Consider the following 21,521-nt stretch of genomic DNA (forward strand, 5'->3'; position numbering starts at 1 on the left):
TACACTTTCTTCTCAAGTGTGCACGGAACATTCTCCAGGATAGATCACATCTTGGGTCACAAATCAAGCCTCGGTAAATTTAAGAAAATTGAAATCATATCAAGCATCTTTTCTGACCACAACACTATGAGACTAGAAAGCAATTACAGGGAAAAAACCGTAAAAAACACAAACACATGGAGGCTAAACAATACGTTACTAAATAACCAAGAGATCACTGAAGAAATCAAAGAGGAAATCAAAAAATACCTAGAGACGTATTACAATGAAAACATGACAATCCAAAACCTATGGGATGCAGCAAAAGCAGTTCTAAGAGGGAAGTTTATAGCAATACAAGTCTACCTCAAGAAACAAGAAAAATCTCAAATAAACAATCTAACCTTACACCTAAAGGAACTAGAGAAAGAAGAACAAACAAAACCCAAAGTCAGTAGAAGGAAAGAAATCATAAAGATCAGAGCAGAAATAAATGAAATAGAAACAAAGAAAACAATAGCAAAGATCAATAAAACTAAAAGCTGGTTCTTTGAGAAGATGAACAAAATCGATAAACCTTTAGCCAGACTCATCAAGAAAAAGAGGGAGAGGACTCAAATCAATAAAATTAGAAGTGAAAAAGGAGAAGTTACAACAGACACCACAGAAATACAAAAGCATCATAAGAGACCACTACAAGCAACTCTATGCCAATAAAATGGGCAACCTGGAAGAAATGGACAAATTCTTAGAAAGGTATAACCTTCCAAGACCGAACCAGGAAGAAATAGAAAATATGAACAGACCAATCACAAGTAATGAAATTGAAACTGTGATTAAAAATCTTCCAACAAACAAAAGTCCAGGACCAGATGGCTTCACAGGTGAATTCTATCAAACATTTAGAGAAGAGCTAACACCCATCCTTCTCAAACTCTTCCAAAATATTGCAGAGGAAGGAACACTCTCAAACTCATTCTATGAGGCCACTGTCACGCTGATACCAAAACCAGACAAAGATACTACAAAAAAAGAAAATTACAGACCAATATCACTCATGAATATAGATGCAAAAATCCTCAACAAAATACTAGCAAACAGAATCCAACAACACATTAAAAGGATCATACACCATGATCAAGTGGGATTTATCCCAGGGATGCAAGGATTCTTCAATATATGCAAATCAAACAATGTGATACACCATATTAACAGATTGAAGAATAAAAACCATATGATCATCTCAATAGATGCAGAAAAAGCTTTTGACAAAATTCAACACCCATTTATGATAAAAACTCTCCAAAAAGTGGGCACAGAGGGAAACTACCTCAACATAATAAAGGCCATATATGACAAACCCAGAGCAAACATTATTCTCAATGGTGAAAAACTGAAAGCATTTCCTCTAAGATCAGGAACAAGACAAGGATGTCTACTCTCGCCACTATTATTCAACATAGTTTTGGAAGTCCTAGCCACGGCAATCAGAGAAGAAAAAGAAAGAAAAGGAATATAAATTGGAAAAGAAGAAGTAAAACTGTCACTGTTTGCAGATGACATGATACTATATATAGAGAATCCTAAAGATGCCAACAGAAAACTACTAGAGCTAATCAATGAATCTAGTAAAATTGCAGGATACAAAATTAATGCACAGAAATCTCTTGCATTCCTATATACTAACAACGAAAGATCAGAAAGAGAAATTAAGGAAACAATCCCATTCACCATTGCAACAAAAGTAATAAAATACCTAGGAATAAACCTACTTAAGGAGGTAAAAGACCTGTACTCAGAAAGCTATAAGACACTGATGAAAGAAATCAAAGATGACACAAACAGATGGAGAGATATACCATGTTCTTGGATTGGAAGAATCAATATTGTGAAAGTGACTATACTACCCAAAGCAATCTACAGATTCAATGCAATTCCTATCAAATTACCAGTGGCATTTTTTACAGAACTAGAACAAAAAATCTTAAAATTTGTATGGAGACACAGAAGACCCCGAATAGCCAAAGCAGTCTTGAGGGAAAAAACGGAGCTGGAGGAATCAGACTCCCTGACTTCAGACTATACTACAAAGCTACAGTAATCAAGACAATATGGTACTGGCACAAAAACAGAAATACAGATCAATGGAACAGGATAGAAAGCCCAGAGATAGACCCACACACCTATGGTCAACTAATCTATGACAAAGGAGGCAAAGATATACAATGGAGAAAAGACAGTCTCTTCAATAAGTGGTGCTGGGAAAACTGGACAGCTACATGTAAAAGAATGAAATTAGAACACTCTCTAACACCATACATAAAAATAAACTCAAAATGGATTAGAGACCTAAATGTAAGACTGGACACTATAAAACTCTTAGAGGAAAACATAGGAAGAACACTCTTTGACATAAATCACAGCAAGATCTTTTTGATCCACCTCCTAGAGTAATGGAAATAAAAACAAAAATAAACAAATGGGACCTAATGAAACTTAAAAGCTTTTGCAAGCAAAGGAAACTACAAACAAGACGAAAAGACAACCCTCAGAATGGGAGAAAATATTTGCAAACGAATCAATGGACAAAGGATTAATCTCCAAAATATATAAACAGCTCATGCCGTTCAATATTAAAAAAACAAACAACCCAATCCAAAAATGGGCAGAAGACCTCAATAGACATTTCTCCAAAGAAGACATACAGATGGCCAAGAAGCACATGAAAAGCTGCTCAACCTCACTAATTATTAGAAAAATGCAAATCAAAACTACAATGAGGTATCACCTCACATCAGTTAGAATGGGTATCATGAGAAAACCTGCAAACAGCAAATGCTGGAGAGGGTGTGGAGAAAAGGGAACCCTCTTGCACTGTTGGTGGGAATGTAAATTGATACAGCCACTATGGAGGACAGTATGAAGGCTCCTTAAAAAACTAAAAATAGAACTATCATATGACCCAGCAATCCCACTACTGGGCATATACCCAGAGAAAACCATAATTCAAAAAGACACACGCACCCCAATGTTCATTGCAGCATTATTTACAATAGCCAGGTCATGGAAGCAACCTAAATGCCCACTGACAGACGAATGGATAAAGAAGATGTGGTACATATATACAATGGAATAGTACTCAGCCATAAAAAGGAATGAAATTGGGTCATTTGTAGAGACGTGGATGGATCTAGAGACTGTCATACAGAGTGAAGTAAGTCAGAAAGAGAAAAGCAAGTATCGTATATTAATGCATATATGTGGAACCTAGAAAAATGGTACAGATGAACTGGTTTGCAGGGCAGAAATAGAGACACAGATGTAGAGAACAAACTTGGTATGGATACCAAGGGGGGAAAGTGGCGGGGGTGGGGGGGTGGTGGTGGGATGAACTGGGAGATTGGGATTGAAGTGTATACACTAATATGTATAAAATAGATTAATAAGAACCTGCTGTATAAAAAATAAATAAAATTAAATTTTAAAATTAAAAAAAAAAAAAGATAAATGTTGGGAGACAGTTCTCCTAGGGTCTCTTGTGTTTCCTTTTTTCTGGACTGTCTTTTCAAGAATCTTCCTAAAGCAATCAGCCTTGAAAATAGATGTTGTCTCTCTAGAGCATAGGGCAGACATGCTCACTGCACATTATAAAAGATTCAGAGACTGATTTGCTTTTATTTGCTGACATAGTCAATTCTGATTCTTTCAAACCGAGGACCAGTCCCTGCCCTTGGAGTATGAATTAATAGAGATAAATAAAGAACTCTTGGAAGATAGCAAAAAAAAAAAAAGAAAAACCCAAACCTGCACACACACACCACCCCCACAGCCCGAGTTATACATATAGATGTAAAATCCTTCCTAGGGGTAGTTGCATATAAAGCCTCCCAAAGGAATTTTTTGCTAATGGGGGAATCTTTGGCATTGAGTTTCTGAGTAGGGTGATGTTGGCTTGTGTGAGCTTCCCCTGATCCCTTCAAATCATTCATGGTGGGTGACACCCTCCAGCCCTCCAAACTGGCCTAGGTAGAACAAAGAGAGGGAATCATTCCTGTGTAAGGCTGGCGGCTCCAGGAGGGATACAGAGCCTTCATTTACCTCCTGCTCCTGGGTGTCTCCCTCAGGGCTCTGGACCGCAGCTTTGAAGGTTTCATTCCGCTTCTCGATTTGGTCAATGGCGGCTTGGCAGGCCTGGGGCAGGGGGAGGGGCACAGGGAGGTGGTTAGTGGGGGCGGCAGGAAGGGCTTGCTCATCTGTGAATCCATCTACACATTCCACAAACATTGCTAAAAGCCTACTGGGTGCTAGGCGCTATATTCTAAGTGTACATTGCCTGATTTAAGGGAGGAGAAAATATTAGCCCCAGATTACAGATGTGAAAACTGAGGCTCAGAGACATTAAGTGACTTGCCCCAGGCCACCCAGCTAGGCAGTGAGAGGCAGCAAGATTTGAACCCAGGTCTGACTCCAACTACTACAGAGCAACTTTGAGGAAGAACAGGGAGCAAGCAGGTGGGTGTGCACTCACACACACACACACACACACACACACACACACACAGCATCCCTCCCTCCCCCACAGCCTGGGTAGGGAGGTCAGAATCCTAGGGGCCCTGGAGCATTCTGATACCTGCAACCAGGAGATCATTTCCTCCTGGGACCTGCTTGGAAAGTGAACACAGGTGTTGAGGAGAGCAGCCCCTCCCAGTTTTCCCATCTTGCCCGGCCCTCAGCCTGCCTGCCTACCGGGCCCGCAGCTCCAGGGTGCGCTGCTTCCCGGACACCAGGAAGGAGTGGGGGAACTCGGCGTCAGTCAGCTCCCGCACCTGCTCGGAATGGGAGGGAGAGACTGTTCAGACTTGCCCACCCGCCCCCCAGGCACTGTGGCAGGGAGGTAGGTGAACTGTGCCCCAAGGACAATTCAAATTAGAGACAAGGATAGGGAGCTTGTTCAATTGCTCCCTAACCCCATCAAGCCAAGCAAATGCGCCTGACAAAGGAGTCACCCAAAATGGAAACTGGGTCACAAATTGGGTTTGGGGACACAGCTTTTTCAAGACCAGACGTACGGCCTAGAACAAGACCCTTTTACCCCATAGAGTGAATGAAGGAATTGACCACCCAATTCACAGATCCAACAGACCCCCCACTTCTTGTCTTTTACCATCCTTGTCCCAGAACTCCACAGGTCCCAAGTCCGTTATGAAAGCCACCCATCACAGAGCACCTACTATGTGACAGCCACTGAGCACCCCACACATGTTCTCATTTAATCAGCACAACTGCTGAACCCACTAATCAATTCTAATGCTTAATGGCCATCATGTGCCCCTGAGGGCAATGCCTGTCAACAGCTACAGTCCCCTGGCACAGCTGAGTCTATGGTTACCTAGCAGTTTACAAGAAATATGGGGGACCGAGGGACATGCTGAATGACACCACAGGGGTGCGGTCAGCAAAATCCAGACTGTGAGAAACTCTACCAGAGCAATGATCTGATTTCTTCAACTAATAAATGAGAGAAAAACTAGGAGAGGGAGGTATAATGGATAAAAAGGGATGTAAGAAGCATATTACAAATGATTCAAACAGATCAGCTGTGAGAAAACAATTATGAGACAGTCAAGGAAAACCAAGGGATCTTAATGTTATTAAATAATTACCATTAATTTGTTAGATGTAATAATGGTACTGTTGGCAACTTTTAGGGCAAAAAAAAGAGTTCTTATTTCTTAAAGAGACATACTGAAGTATTTATAGGTGAAATGATTATGTGTCTGAGATTTGCTCTTATATAATCCATTGGAAAAGGGGATTAAGAGGGGGACTGCTGAGGAAACCAGTTTTAGCCAGGTGATGAGTATATGGGGGTTCATTGTACCATTTTCTCAGCTTAAAAGTGTCCAGAATAAAAAGTTAAAGAAAATCTTCACAGCAGTCTGGACAGGTAGATATTATCACCCTCATTTGGGAGATGAGAAAATGAAGATCAGAGAGGGCAAGAGACCTGCTTGAGGTCAAACAGCACCTAAAGAGCATAATGAAGATTCAAATTCAGGTTTTTGGTCCCCAGGGGTAAAGCAGACCCCACTCCCAGAGCCTAGTAAGCACAGACCTCTCCCAGGCAATGTGGAGACACTCACAAAGAGAAGCTAAGATACAGACCTAGAGCCCAAGGGCCTAGCATGGAGGAACTTTGTTGTCACTGAATCCACCTGACATTTGGGCCCCTCTGCTGGCTCCCTGCCACGAGGTGACCAGGCCTTGGCACACTTTCAGGCGTCCCACCACACCCCAGAGAGCATGACTCTGGGCACATCCTTCCTCGTGTTAGGCCTAGTCTACCTCTCGGGCCCACAGAACCAGTCCGTTCCCTCTAGAAGGGGCCTGATGTGATTTGCACTTGATACCCTTGACAATGGGGAGGCTCTAAGGGTTTATAAATGGAGAAGCTCATGTGGAGAGAGGTGTTTGGGAAAGCCACTCCAGCAGCTATGTATAAGGGTCGAAGGGCTGGGGAAAATGGGACAAACCAGCAGCCCAGAGGTCAGTTAGGGAGGGATACCCTGAATGGTCCATGCCTGCCTGGAGAGAGAAAAGGTTTCTACCTGGGGAACAGTATCAGGAATCTGGCAAGACTCCATGCCTGATTGGGTGAAGGAGAGGGGAAAGAGGAAAGAAGGGAGAAATCTAAGGTCTGGAGGCCACAGCCAGGAAGAAACATGATGCTTTTAATAGAAAAAGGGGAACTGGGAAGAGCCCCTGACCTGAGGGACCACCTCTGAAGAGGGGCAGGATGAAGGTTTCTAGAGGACAATTCCCCGAGCTCCGCCATACCCAGGCTCAACCACCAGACTTGGCCGGTTCAGGCCCCTGCCAGCCCACACAGTGCCTTTGTGCTAATTAGAGAAAGACACCCCTTCCTTAAAACACTTTACTGACATCTGTTGGCAAACTGGCGTAATATTCAGTCAAGTGTCTGGTTTGTTGAACCAGACACTTGACTGCCATCTGCCGGACACTGAGAACTGTAAATATGCAATCTATGCTGTCGTCTGTGGATGAGGTGTGCTCATCTTAATTGAGGTGTGCTCGTACAGTGCACAACCTGCACAGGTGTCCATGGAGATGCTGAGTACATATGTACCCTCACCCTCTCCTTCTTCCTAGGCTGGCCCTGTACAGGATGGTACAACGATAGGACCAAGTCAGGCCCTGGGGGGCGAATCAGCTGCTGAGAACTAGGCCTCCTTGACACTCAGGAAGGAGGAGGCCAGGGGGTCGTGGCCAGTGGGAGCCATCATGTTGGTCAAAGGTCAGACCCGCCTCCAAACCTTAGATTCAGGAAATGATTGCTGCACAAATGCGGGTAGGTGGACAGCTCTGCTCCTGCCAGGCTCGTGCCATCCAGGAGTGGGCGCTGTGCAGCCACCAGAGCACCAGACACACCCTGTAGGGAATATGTTCACTGGGACTGGAGACGCCGGGAACTCAGCACACACTGGGCCCGGGAGCCCTCGGCACATACCCTGAGCATCTGACACTGTCAGGCCCATTTCTATGTATTTTCTCTTTACAGTAGTCTGTTGTGGTCTCCATATTTCTTGGCTTTTCTATCTGTCAATGTCTGCCTCTCTTTTTCTATGCCTGGGTCTCTGCCAGTCCTAAGACAGGGCTGCCTGTCTCCATTTCTCTGTCTGTAACTCTCCATAACCTGCCTTTCCCAGTCTCACTCACCAAGGCTCCCAGACGTACAAGCTTGCACGCACCCTGGCCTCTGGGACATTCTGGCCACTTCAGTTAGGAAAGCTGGACGACGCAGGGTGGGGGGGCTGCATTCCTAGAGGACCTCAGTCAGCTGAGGTATGGGGGACGGGCTGTGAAGCCCCATAAGGTGCCCAAGTCCCTCCATCAGCCCTCATCACCTGCAGGCTACACCCCACCCCCAAGCCCTTGATTCAGCCCCAAATGCCAGGCAAGCCCAGTCAGCAGCAGGGGCAAGGCCCTCCTGCTGGGGGCTCTCAGAGGCTCAGGGGTTCTCCAGAGGCAGAAGTGTCCTGGTTCGAGTTCTGCCTGCAGCAGATCCTGGGAGATGGGTGGGGGGAGGGGGAGTCAATAGGGATAAGGAAGGGGGAGATGGAAGGGTACCAAGATAGGCCAGATCTGACCTCTGCTTCTTCCAGCCCCAGCCACCAGGACTCAGGAGGGATCAGAGAGGGGCTATCAAGAAGTTTCCCCTCCCATTTCCTCCACTATGCCTGCAATTCCGCGCTATGCTTTATCTTTCCAGGTTGAAGCCTTAGTAGGAGATTGTATAGTATGCTGGTTAGGTACAGAGGCTCTGGACTCTGTTATACCTGAGTTTGATCATGCAAACCAGGATTTGCTGTGTGACCCCCAAGCAAGTTACTTAACCTTTCTGGGCCTTGGTTTTTTTTTTATTTTTAAAAGAGACTTTTATTTTAAGATCAGTTTTAGGTTCACAGCATAATTGAGAGGAAGGTACAGAGATTTCCCATATACTCCCTGAGCCCACATATGCACAGCCTCCTCCATTAATAACATTCCCCCACCAGAATGGTACATTTGTTAGAATCAATGAATCTACACTGACACATCATTATTACCCAAGGTTCATAGTTTACATCAGGGTTCACTCTTGGTGTTGTACATTCTGTGGGTTTGGATAAACGTGTAATGACTGTTATCTACCATTATAGTACCATACAAAATAGTTTTACTGCCCTTAAAATCCTCCATGTTCATCCCTCCCTTCCCCCAACCACTGGTAACCACTGATCCTCTTGCTGTCTCCATAGTTTTGTCTTTTCCAGAATGTCGTATCATTGGAATCACATAGTATTGTACATAGTATGTATGTATATATGTAGCCTTTTCAGATAGGCATCTTTCACTTAGTGATATGCATTTAAGTTTCCCCCATGTTTCTTCATGGCTTAATAGCTCATTTCTTTTTATCACTGAATAATATTCCATTGTCTGGATGTACCGCTTTATTTCCTTATTTTTAAAAGTGGGATTAACTACAGATATACTTAGACACAGGCATACTGTACACAGTTATTCACTGCAGTCTCATTTGCAGACACTGACAACTGAGAACAATCTAAATGTCTGTCAGTAGAGGATTGGCTGAACAAATTACGGTACATCCACATGCCGGGATGCTATGCAGCTATGCAAAAGGATGAGGAAGCTCCTAACGAACTGACTTCCAAGCATCTCCAGAATTAGTAGTTAGTTAAAAAAGTCAAGCGCAGAATAGTGTATGTGAAAAACAGTCTCACTGTTTATGTGAAACAAAAGTAAGGAAGCCATAATGAATATGTTATTAGTTTGTGTATGCAAAGACTACCTCTGGAAGGCCTCACAAGAAGCAAAGGCTGCCTCCAGGAAGGGGAACTAGGGGATGGGGTGCATATATATGCAATATATATTGCATATATTTTTGATATAGTTTGATTTTGGAATGTGTATTATCTATATTTTTAGGTAATAAAGTTATTATTTTTAAAAGATTTTTAAAAACCAAAAAAATGCAGGGGATAATAACAGCCCCTATATCACGGGGCTGTGAAGAGGATCCAGTGGGATGATCTAGGGCCCAACCCAACCCGCAGTGACCGCCCAGTCGATGGGCACTACTATGGACTGCTGTGCTGTCTCCGCTCATTTGTGGCCATCTCTGGATGGGGACACACTCAAGTCAGCAGCTGAGCTGAAAGTGGAGACCCTTCCTACTCAAAGTGTGGCCTGGGGAGCTGCAGTACTGGCATCACCCGGGAGCTGGTTAGAAATGCAGAATCTCCAGCCCCTCTCCAGACCTCCTGAATCAGAACCCACATTTTAACAAGACTCCCAGGGGATTCATGCACGTATTAAAGTTTTCAAAATACTGATGCAGATAGTAGGGAAAGCAGAGCAAAGCTGGGAGCTGGGAAGGGCCCTGGACAGGAAGGCTGGGAGGCCAGGTGGGAGAGATCTAACCCCAAAACTTTTCCACCTTCATGTTGCCCCGGACCTGACACACCTGGGTTCCTGGACTGAGACCCAGATTGGCCCCTCCTGCTACTCCCCATACTCGGTCCCACCCTGGGGGTAAAGACCGAAGGTGGTTGGGGTGCCTCTTACCTTCATGCTGGCCACGTCGATACGGGTCCTGACCTGGAATTGGGCGCCCACCTGGATGACCCTGGGCATACAGTAGAGCAGCATGTTGTTGAACTGCAGGAGACACAAGCATGAGTGTGTGCACAGTGGCAAGGGCAGGAAGGACAATCAGGCAGGCTTCCCTGGGCGTGGGCTGAGCCCCACTGGGTCTCCCTCCCCTCTCGCCACCCGCTGGGCCAGCTCACAGGACCTCACAGGTGTGATGAGGAAGTGGTTGTCTAGCCCCAATCCAACAGGTAGGTCACTGAAGGGCTGCCCTACCTGTGGGCATCAAGGGACCTCATCAGACCTCAGAAACCTACGAGGCCTTTCTCACAGGGGCCAAGGGTGGCAGGGGCTTATGAGAGATTGTAGCTCCCTCCCCAAAACCTTCAGGTGGGACCAGTTTCCAGATCTCCAGGAGATACCCTGGCTTCTTCAGTGCAAACCAGGGCAATTCTTCCTAGCAGCCAAGCTAATTCCCTCCTGCTGTACACTCTCTAGAGCACAGATTGATACCACAGGCTTTGGAGCCAAACAGACTGGGTTCAAATTCTGACTCTGTTTCTTCCCAGGGCATGTCTGGGAACCCCCTCAGTTAGAAATTCCTGAGGCCTGGAGGTAGCACGTGACTTGTCCCAAGTCACCTGGGTGCCAAAGCAGAGAAGGATAGAGAAGCAGGCTCGTCCCTGTTCGTCCTGCAGTGCCAGCTGGGTAGATGCCAGGCAGACAGAACCTGGGGCAGAGGGCCCGTGGACTTCCCTCCCCAGTGTGGGGCAGGCCCCCCAGCATCCCCCTACCAAGAAAAGGTAGCGCTCCATGGGGCCGATGCGGCGGAAGGAGATCTTGAGGACAGGGCCCTCGCGCAGCAGGGTGTTGGAGGGGTCTACTATGTCGTCCTCCAGGCCCAGGCGCTGGTACACTTCCCACAGTTCCTGCAGCCGCTCCTGGGGACAGGAGGTGCACCTTCAGCCGAGGCCAGGCAGGGCCTGCCTGCTTCTGGAAGGTTTGCCTTGTGTGGACAGGGACAGGGTGTGAGGGGGAGGTGGGCCAGGTGTCGTGAGGAAGGATCAGGGGATGAGGAGATACAGAGACCTGGGTGGGTTGGGGGAGGCTGAGAGCTGCAGGGAGGAGGTGACAGGGCCCCTGGGGATGCCCACTGCTCCTACTCCGAGGGCTGGGATGCTCACCATCTCAGTGATGGCTGCGTTGGAGTGCTGAGCGGCTGAGAAGATCATGTCAAGGGCTTCTGAAATGGGGGCAGGGCCAGAGTTACCCCTTGAAAATATGGGGCTTGTGGCTGAGGCAGGAGGTCCTTGAGGCTTAACCAAGCGGCCTCAGGGCCTGCCATGAGCACCCCCAGGAGCAGCCTTCCCCTGTAGCCTGGCACATGAGGTATTTGGATGATGAGGGCCATTTCCCACCCAGAGTGGAGAGACTAGAAGCCACCAAAAGACAGGGCTTAGGCCGTTGGCTTCTGTGACTTTCAATGCCCCCCAGATCCAGAGGGTGAAGGCATGGTTTCAAATCCCAGCTCTGTTCCTTTTTGGCTGTGTGACCTTGAGCAAGTCACTTAACCTCTCTGGGCCTTAATGTCTATAAAAAAGTGGCTGATGCTATAGACAATGTCTACGAAGTACCAGCGGTCAATGTTGATGGCTGATGGTCATAATAACCATTTTAGTAGGTGCTCCATAAATTATGGAAGCGGCTCGAACCTCCCCAACCCCCTGGATTCCCTGGGGGTGTCCTCACTCTGGGCATCAGCCAGGTCTGGGGCCTGGGCTGGCAGCTTCTGGACATACTCCTTGAGCAGCAGCTCATAGCGTGGGATTCTCTGCACAGGTTCCAGCATGTGGTGCTGCAGGGTCAGGCTGCCCGAGGCCTCGCTGCTCTTGGGGAGGGAGGGGGGAGGGAGAGCGTGGGGGTGAGAGGGGGAAGGGGTGGGTCAGACTGCCCCTGAGGGTCGGGGGAGTGCGCAGCAACTGAGCCAGGGAGGTACCCAAAATCACTGGGGAACCTGAGCCACTGCACACTGGGGGTGGCAGTGCAGGCTCTGCCCCGCCCCCGCCCCAACCTCACCTGAATGCGGGTGATAACCTCCTGGAAGGGTGGAGATTTGTCAGTCCAGGTGGCCAGCAGCTCGGCAGCTCGCTCAAAGTTCTTGACATACTCACTGTACATCTTCAGGAAGGGGGCCAGCTTCTGGATCACGTCGCCAATGCGGGGGGTGGTCGTCCTGCAGGAGGGGCACAAGGTACTGCCCTCAGTCTGGGGACCTCTTCTCTTGACTCCAGACAGGGTCAGGTTAGGTGAGGTTCCCCTCACCCCCACAACACAGCCTTTATGCGGCACTTCTGGGTGCAGGTATAGGGGGGCGTGTCATCCTCACACATGTGTGTGGTTCACTCCCCCTTAGACTGTGAGACCCCCTGAGGGCAGATGCTGTTCTCTCCCACGGATTGGATTCCTCCAAAAGCCCAGTACAGTGTCAGGCCCACAACAGGCGTTCAATAACCACCGGATGCTTGTTCATGTAACAATAACAAGGGCCACATGCCAAGCACTGCCCAAGATTCGGTGCATGTCTCATCTCATTTAATTCTCACAACCCTGCGTGGGGGAGGAGGGACAGTCAGTGGCCCATCTTAGAGAGGAGGAAATCCAGGCTCAGAGAGGTAAGAAAAGGTCATTCGACCCAGGAACTGTTACAGCAGAGTGGTAAGGACTGACCATCTGGACCTGGCCTGCCTGAGTTTGATTTCCAACTGCACCACTTACTCTAGCTGTGTGTTCTTGCGCCAGTCACCTAGCCTCTCTATTCCTTAATTTTCCCATCTGAAAAAACTGGGCATGATGGTAGGCAACCTCACAGGGTTGTCTTTTTAAAAAAAAATTATTGCAAAAAATTTTAAGCAATCATAAAATAAAAAGAATAACGAACCCCTATATATGCGTCCCTGGACTTTACAATTACTAAGATTCTTTTTTAACAAAGAATTTTAAAGGACATCCCAGACATCATGGTATTTCTTTGGCAAGATACTAATTTCAGCACTAAATACTTTAGTGGTCATCTCTGAAAACAGAGAGGGGTTCCTGCATAACCACAATGCCATCATCACACAGCAGGCTGATGTGAAGATTAAGCGAGTTAATAGGTGTAAAGCCCAAGGCAAGGCAAGTAGGAAACCCTCAGTTAGTGCCGGTTATTTCCACTGCCTCCTAAGTCATTCAGCCTAGTGAGGACCTGATCCATCCCCTTCTCCAGGACACACACACACATGCCTTGTCCAAGCCCCTCACTGTGCAGACAGAGCAAGCCCAGAGGAGGAGAGTCATGGCCACACAGCAAGGGCAGGGGCATAATAGGCCAAACCCAGTTCCCTGGGGGCTGCAACCGGACCTGACCAGGGCTGTGGTCAGGGGGCCTCAGGGGCTCTGCTGGACCTCACCAGTCCGTCCAGCCGCCGCTGCAGCTCTGGGAGGAAGAATTGCGCATGGAACTGGTAGATGGAGGAGGTGTTAGAGAAGATGAGCCTGACCACATCCTCGGGGAAGGCCTTGCTGCTGCGGGCCTCCTTCAGCAGCTCCTGGAAGAACACCTACAGCCGGCGCTGGGTCACTGGGCCTGTGGCAGAGAAGGACCTCCACCCCCAACACCAGCCCAGGGGGAGACAAGCACAGTCCCAGGGGCTTTGGGGTCCCTCCCCAGCTTGCTGAATGCTTCCACCTCCTTAATCTCCCATCAACCTCACAAAAACCCTGGGAAGAGAGAGAAGCAGGGAAGATTGTATTCTGGCCACTTCACAGATGGGCAAACCAAGGCCTAGAGACACAGGGACTTGGCCAAAGGCTGGCAGCTGATGAATGTCAGAAATGGGCCTGTCTCGTGTCTGTCAAGTCTTGGACTTTGCCAGGCTCAAGATCCCACTGCTGATGTTCAGTGATTTAACCCTCTCGCCTTAGGGCTCCTTAAGAAAGTGTGAAGGGCTAACAATGGTGAGGATGTTGGGAGTTGGAATGACAGATGAGGATGCTGTGTGGGGCCTGGAAGGTTTCTCTGCTCCGTGAGACAGCCCAGGCACCAACGGTGGAACCAGGAGTGGCGCTAATGAGCTAAATCCCGATTTCTGCCTGAACTCCGGCACAATGGAGTTAAAAGACTAAGGCTTCCTAGAATCAAACCCCGAGGTCCTAACTCTCAGCTCTTGTGAGGTGGGTCAGAAGGGAGAGCAGGGGTGGGTGCGAGGACATCCAGGTGCTGGGGCTCAGGAGGGGGCGTCCTGGCCACTGGCCTGGTCTAGCAGGTGGAGGCGTGCCACATAGGCCTGCTCTGTTCTCCAGCAGCTCTGGACGATCCTCTCGTCCTCAGGCTCTGCAGGGGAGTTGGGAGGAGAAGGGAGAAGCAGAGCTTTGGTCTCCTCTGATGGGGAGCAGTATCCAAAGGATGCCCCAGTGAAACATACCTCCGGATTCATGCACTCTGAAATCATCTGGGCTGGGCTGGGGATCGATTTAACTGAGAGAATGGGCAGAGTGAGCTGAGCCAGTTCTGGGCCTAAGCCTTAAGAGGCCTGGAAGCTTCCACCTAGTGCTCTCTTGGGAGCCACGAACTACCACATCTGGAGGTCTAGGCTGCCCGATGGAGAGGCCACATGGAAGGAGAGGCCTGGGACTACAGTGAGAGGGAGACAGGGGTCCAGCCGTGCCAGCATCCAGCTGAGCACCAGCTTTCCAGCTGTCCCTGCCCAGGCACCAGGCTTGGGAGATGAGCTATCTTGGGCATTCCCACCCCAGCCAACATCTGACTGCAGCACGTGAGAGACCCTGTTATGGACTGAATTCGTCCCCAAATCATACCTTGAAGCCCTAACCTCCAATGTGACTATATTTTGGAAATAGGGCCTTTAGTATTAAGTTAATTGAGATAGAAGGGTAGAGCCTAATCCATTACGACTGGTGTCCTTATAAGAGGGAGGGACCCAGGAGAGCATGTGAACAGAGAAAAGGTCGTGTGAGGACATGTGAGAAGAGTGGCCATCTACAAGCCAGGAAGGGAGCCTCACCAGAAACCAACCCTGCCAGCACCTTGATCTTGGATGTCCAGTCTGCAGAGCTGTGAGAAAATGCATTCTGCTGCTTAATCACCTAGTCTGTGGTATTTTGCTATGGCATCCCGAGATGACTAAGACAAACTCCAAGTGAGACCAACAGAAAAACCATCCAATAGCATTCCAATCAACCCACAAACTGTCAGAAATAATAACTATTTGGCCTCTACATTTTGGGCCCGTAGTTTGTTATGCAGCAACTGATAACCAGTGTACATAGTATGTACTACTATGATCACCATCCCCATCTTATAAATGAGGAAACAAGCACAAAGGGGTTAAAGAGACTTGCCCAAGGTCACATAGTAAGCAGAAGAGCTGGGACGTGTACCCCGGTAGTCCGGCTCCAGGGTGCACAGCCTCGTGCAGCCGAGCCCTTAAATTCCACAGACAAGAAAACTGAAACCCAGAGAAGGGAGGTGACCTGCCCAGGATGAGTCTAAGGGCAGGAATTAGCGCTGACCTCTATGTCTAGTTGGCACTGTTGCCCCCTTCAGTGGGTTGAACAGAGGCCCGCCCCTGGGAAAGGTACTAGGTTCCAAGCTGTGTGGCCTTGGACAAGTTCCTTAAGCTGTCTGAGTTTCAATTTCCATGCCTAAAAGACTCCTATAGTGAGGGGTATGAGAAATAATGCCAGCAGCAGGGTGCATAGTAGACACTTAATCAAAGGCTGTTAAGGGTGGGGTGGGTGTGAATCTAACTTTCAGCTGATCTCTGGTCACACAAGACCCCACCTGGGGAAGTGCTGGCTCTGGCTGGGAGAGAATGTGTGGGAAGGAGGTCAGTGGAGGGGCCCCCACCCAGCTCCTCACTTCTACCCCTCGGGCACCTGTGTCGCTGGGCCGGGGCAGGTCCTAGCCTGGCAAGATTTCCTCCAGTCCCTGCTGGACAGCTTGTTCTTCAGGGAGCTCAGATACCTCCTGCTGACCGTCCTGGGCCCGGACTCCACGGCCTCCTCCAAGGCGGGCTTATCCCATGGCCCTGTGGGCGAAGGAGGCCTGCACCCAGGGTGGTGATGCCCGGCCTCCAGGCCGTGGACTCTGGATGCTGCTCTCGGGGTCCTGAGGAGAAGACAGCAGACCTGAGGGTTTCCAGCCTGCAGAGTAGGGAGAAGAATAGCACCTCTCTGGTGGGGATTTTGGGGCAATTAATGCAAATCACAGATGTTCACTGGCCTCTGAGTACCTGGTGCACAGGAGAATTGACTGAGACTTCTACTTCCCTCCCCAACACCTTTCTTGGAGGGAACTCCGGTCTTCAAAATGAGTCATCGTAGACTGTGTCTCGTTTTCTGGGGAACAACACACTTCCCTGTTTAAAATGCAGCTAGGAACCCTTCTTTTTGCACATAGAGGGTTTTAAGTGCCCTCCCAGATCACCTCGCCTGTGGACCTCATCCCTGGTTTTAAGTCTCTGTAAGCAGGAAATCCCCTAAAACCCCAGTAACTGATATATCGAGGGAAGGTGGGAGCCATGGAACACTCTAAAGGGAGGGCAGAGCTGATAAAGCTGGGGCTTTTCAGTGTGAGCTACGCCCTCCACACCTCTAGTGGTGGGAAAAGCCAGCCTGGGATCAGTTTCCCTCTCCCTCCAGGGATGAGCTTTCGTAGTGTGGCTTTGTTATCCTACCTATTGGATTTGTCAGCCAGTTAAATTCTTTAGATAACAGAGGTCACCCTCAAGGAATATATCCAACGACTTGGGCTGGGACCCATTCCCTTTGGTGTGGAAAGGCTTGTGGTGACAGCACAGGGTGGGCATCCTTATGAGAAGGCAGGCGGGAAATGGAGGACCAGACAGGTACAAAATCTCAAAACTCTGTGAGAAAGATTCTCATTACCCCTATTCTGCAGCTAGGAAAAGAGAGGATCTTGCAGCAAGAGGGGGTCAGAGGTGGGATTCAGATCAGGCAGGCTGGCTCCCGAGCCTGAGCCTTAAACTGCCCCTCCGCATGTGAGTCAAGGAGAGAACAGGTGCAGAGAGTCAACGTGACCTGCCCCACGTCACACCCTGGTTGGTGGCAGAGACAGGATTGGACCCAGTCCCCCATGGCTCCTCACTGGCTCTTCCACGCCTCTCTGGCACTCCAGTGCACCACAGTTCCTCAGCCACTGGTCTGCAGCTCGTGGCAATAGCTGAGTCTCAGGCTTTCCGTTTACATTTGGTTTCAGCTTCTGCATTTCTGTCCAAGTGCCCAGGCCAGCTTCTGTTTCCTCTTCACCCCTCAGTTTCAGATCAGTTAAGGCACTGAAAGGAAGTGCCTTACAAGAAAGCCCAGGCCAAGGCAGCTGGCATGGGGCCCCTCACACAGTAAGGGGTGACTCCCACCCTCCCGACAAGACCTCCTCTGACCCCATCTGGTCTGAGGGCTGCCTCCTCCTGCTAGGAGTGCTGCCTAGGCAGAGCACACATGCTCGAGGGTCTCCACTGGGCATGCCTGGCGTGTTGAGTGGGGTGGTGGTCCAGGAAGGTGCTGCCTAGAGCTGTCCTCGGTGCTGAACAGAAGTGCCCGGCAAAGCCCTCTGGGAGAGGCAGGGTCAGGTCACCCGCTCAGGAAGCTGAAACTGCCCTTCTAGGTCCACGTCTATGCTGCCCTCCACCATGAAGCCCACAGGAGGCTTTGCCTGCTCTGAGTACACTTAGCAGAGCGTTAAGGCCTCTCCCAGGATATCTACTGTCTATGACCCAGCATCATGGTCATTCCATGAGCTTAGCACCAAAGACAGAAGTCCTCCGGGCAGGGATCATTCTTTAGGCTCCTGCATCCGATACAGTTCCTGTGCGATGCTGTGCTGTGCCACCCACACCCCCTCAGCACTGAGGCACTCTTCCCCTAGCTGCTGGTGGTATGGTGGCTGACAGGTTATTGACTGAGTCCCTCCCCAGGAATTGCCCTCTCTGGAAGAGAGCTACCTCATCTAAGGTCAAGTCCACATCCAATGACTAGTCCATGTGGGGGTACAAAGACCTAGCCCTTTGCCTCATCTGGAACAGCCTGAGAGGCCTCCAGCTCCAGAGCTCTCTGGGACAGGCTGCAGCCTCTGTGGCAAGTGCTCGGCAGTTCAACCTCTCCCTGTACCCAAAGCTGCCTCCCTCACCCGCACAGGTATTGTTCCCAAAAGCCTCCCCAGTAAGTTTCCTGAAGCAAATCTCTACCCCGGAGTCTATTTCCAGAGAACCCTACCTACAACAGTCACAATCCCTAACACAGTCCTGGGCTTAAGAAATGCCTGCAGAATGGATTAATGTCACATACAGACACACAATGACCTCCACACATCCGGTCCAGCCTTCTCCCTTCAGATGGAAGCCCCTGCATTGCTCCTTGCCCATGAACTTAAAGCACTTAAAGCCTCCCCACCTCTCCGTGCCTCCCCTTTCTCATCTGTAAGATGGGTATAGAGGTGGAACCTACCCCCAATAGGCTGTTAGATGATTAAATGAAATAAGTAGCAAACGCACTTAGAACAGTGCCCTATAGGTAGGCTGACCACACATCCTGGTTTGCCTGTGACAGTCTCAACCTTTCCTATTGTCCCCTCCCTCGCACCAAAAAAATTTAATGGCATTCACTTTCAGTTTCCATTGTGTCCTGGTCTAAATGATAAATTGTATGGTTATCCTACTCATAGGGAGTAAGCACTTGATAAGTATTAGCTATTATTTCTGCAGGAGAGTATTAGCTATTATTTCTGCTGGAGTTCTGCAGCCCAAACACGGCATCTGGTCCACCCACGCTCACTTATAATTACACACACGTCTGGACTCTCCCCAACACATCAACACACACGCTCTCACCCCTGCCCAGGCCTGGTGCCCCAACAACACTCTCCCATGCTCCAAGGAACCCATGGCCGAGGGACGTGGACACTGCCCAGACAGGAGGAGGTGTGCAGACAGGGCGCAGAGAGAGAACTTGCTCACTGTGAGGGTCCAAGGTGGCCCCAGCCCTGCTCCTTAGCCTAGAGACTGGGAGGCTCTGGGCTGCCCAAGGGCCCAGGGGTGGGCAGAGGAGCTCGAGGGAGACTGCCAGTTGGCCATGGTTGACCCTTCCCACCTCCACTACCCCGTACCTGCTATTCTCAAACACAGTCACAGATTGGATACAGATGACAGCTTCTCCTTACTCGCCCCCTCCATCCTGCAGGCCTCCAGGGTGGCCCTCAGCTACCCCTGAAGCAGGGAGAGAGGTCTCCCAACCAGCACACTCAGCCACCCCCACCTGGGGTCATAGGTGTGCTAAGGCATCCTGGAGTCCCATTTTTCCTGAGGCCTCAGCAGGCCTGCTCCCTGCTTCAGAGTGAGGAAAGAGGAAGTGGTCCCAGAGCCACAGCCTTGAAGGGGGAAGGCCGGTGCTCCCCACCAGCGGGAGGAGCCTGCTTGGGCCCCACCCCACCCCCACGGGGCCTGACCTTTCACTCCTGTAGACCCCCTGTTCCAGAAGCCACCTCAAGAGGGCAAACGGGGGCCTAGAGGGAGTTTTCTGGAACTGGGCTCTTGGCCTGAGACACTCACCACTCTGGCCAACCACACTTTCTCACAAGGTCCAGTGGATTTTATTAGTCTTTTCTCTACAACTTCTTTTCTGCATCTGACCCTGCTCACCACTGTAGAAAACAGCTTTTTTAATTAAAAATAAATCACCAACCTATTAGGGGCTGGCAGAGAAGAGTAATATGATGTTCCCACCTCCCACTTGGGGTTCTCTCATTTTAATAACTGATGTCTCCACCTTCTTGCCCCAAGGGAAGGCAACTTCCTCCCTGAAAACTCCGATGATAATAATAACTAACACAAACTCTTTTCAGTGGTTTACAAATATTTTCTCATTTAATACCACAGCAACCTTATGGGGTGGGCCCTATAATGATCCCCATTTTACAGAAGAAAAAACTGAGGATCAGAGGGTTTAAGTAACTTGCCCAAAGTCACCCAGTAAGAACACAAAAAGAAGTCAGATTTCTAAAGCGAAGGTCAGTTTCCTACAATTCCAGCAAAGATTTGGTTGGGAGCCTGGATGATCACATTCTTGCTGCTCCATCCTCAGGCTTCCCTATTCCTAGCACACTGGGTGGTCTCTGCCTGATGCCTCCTTTTACCACTTGGTCTCCCAGCACTTCCAGAACAATGACAACTGCTTCTGTTCCCCTTATTCAAGCTTCACAGGCCCTTCAGGGCTCCCCTACTGGGTTCTGGTCTCGCTTGCCCTGAGCCAGGGCCCTCCATTGAGACTGGTCTTTGTCCTGGAGGGTAGGGACTGAGCCTCAGTCATCTTGGTACCCGAAGCGCCTGGCACAGCTTCACGCTCCAGCGCCTGTGAAACACTGGGGCCTCACACACCCAAAAGCCTCACTCCCTCAGAGCTTTGCCTGAGCAATTTCTTCTAGCAGATGCCTGGCTTCTCCCCCCAACCCTAAATCTCAATAATCCTCCTCACTTTTTGTTTTTACTTTTTGTTATGGAGAATTTAGAACATATGCAAAAGTAGACAGAATAATATGATGCACCCCCATGAACTCATAACCCAGACCCAACAAACAACCATCAACTCATGGCCAGCCTGGCTTCATCTATAGCCACACTCACTTCCTCTTCCCAGACCATTTTGAAGCAAATCAGATGATTTCACCCACAGATATTTTGGTGCATATCTAAAAAATAACGAGGCTTCCCTCGTGGCACAGTGGTTAAGAATCCGCCTGCCAATGCAGGGGACACAGGTTGGAGCCCTGGTCCAGGAAGATCCCACATGCCGCGGAGCAAGTAAGTCCGTGCGCCACAACTACTGAGCCTGTGCTCTAGAGCCCACGAGCCACAACTACTGAAGCCCGCATGCCTAGAGCCCATGCTCTGCAACAAGAGAAGTCACCGCAATGAGAAGCCCGCACACCGCAACGAAGAGTAGCTCCCGCTCACCGCGACTAAAGAAAGCCCACGCGCAGCAACAAAGACCCAACACAGCCAAAATAAAATTAATTAATTAAAAAAATTTTTAAATGCACGTGCACTTTGATCCAGCATTCTCATTTCTTCCTGTTGCCTATACAAATATATTTATTCCTGTGTGCATAAATGTTAGGTCTACAAAGTATTCAGTGTAGCCTTGGTTATGATAGCACATAAATTGGCAGCAACTTAAATGTTACATGAATTTACGGTACGTTTATACAGTAGAGCCATTACACAGTATGAAATTTTATGTACTAATCTGACATGATTTTAAAAATAAAGTAGAAAAAAGAGAAACAAGATGCAGAA

The 21,521-nt window shown here is 49.0% G+C and overlaps 1 protein-coding gene across 1 annotated transcript in view; it reads right to left on the reverse strand.

Moving 5' to 3' along the window:
• FGD2 (FYVE, RhoGEF and PH domain containing 2) overlaps positions 1-21,521 on the reverse strand; it is a 42,324-nt gene that overhangs the window by 7,902 nt on the left and 12,901 nt on the right. The window contains 12 exon segments of the mRNA XM_036868597.1: positions 4,078-4,170; positions 4,610-4,640; positions 4,726-4,805; positions 10,132-10,224; positions 10,950-11,096; positions 11,340-11,398; positions 11,905-12,043; positions 12,232-12,388; positions 13,605-13,609; positions 13,611-13,754; positions 14,448-14,528; positions 16,093-16,324. Of these exon segments, the coding sequence (XP_036724492.1) occupies positions 4,078-4,170; positions 4,610-4,640; positions 4,726-4,805; positions 10,132-10,224; positions 10,950-11,096; positions 11,340-11,398; positions 11,905-12,043; positions 12,232-12,388; positions 13,605-13,609; positions 13,611-13,754; positions 14,448-14,528; positions 16,093-16,324 (1,261 nt within the window).

The sequence above is a fragment of the Balaenoptera musculus genome, chromosome 11, assembly GCF_009873245.2.
Source record: "Balaenoptera musculus isolate JJ_BM4_2016_0621 chromosome 11, mBalMus1.pri.v3, whole genome shotgun sequence".
In the NCBI taxonomy this organism is placed as follows: domain Eukaryota; kingdom Metazoa; phylum Chordata; class Mammalia; order Artiodactyla; family Balaenopteridae; genus Balaenoptera; species Balaenoptera musculus.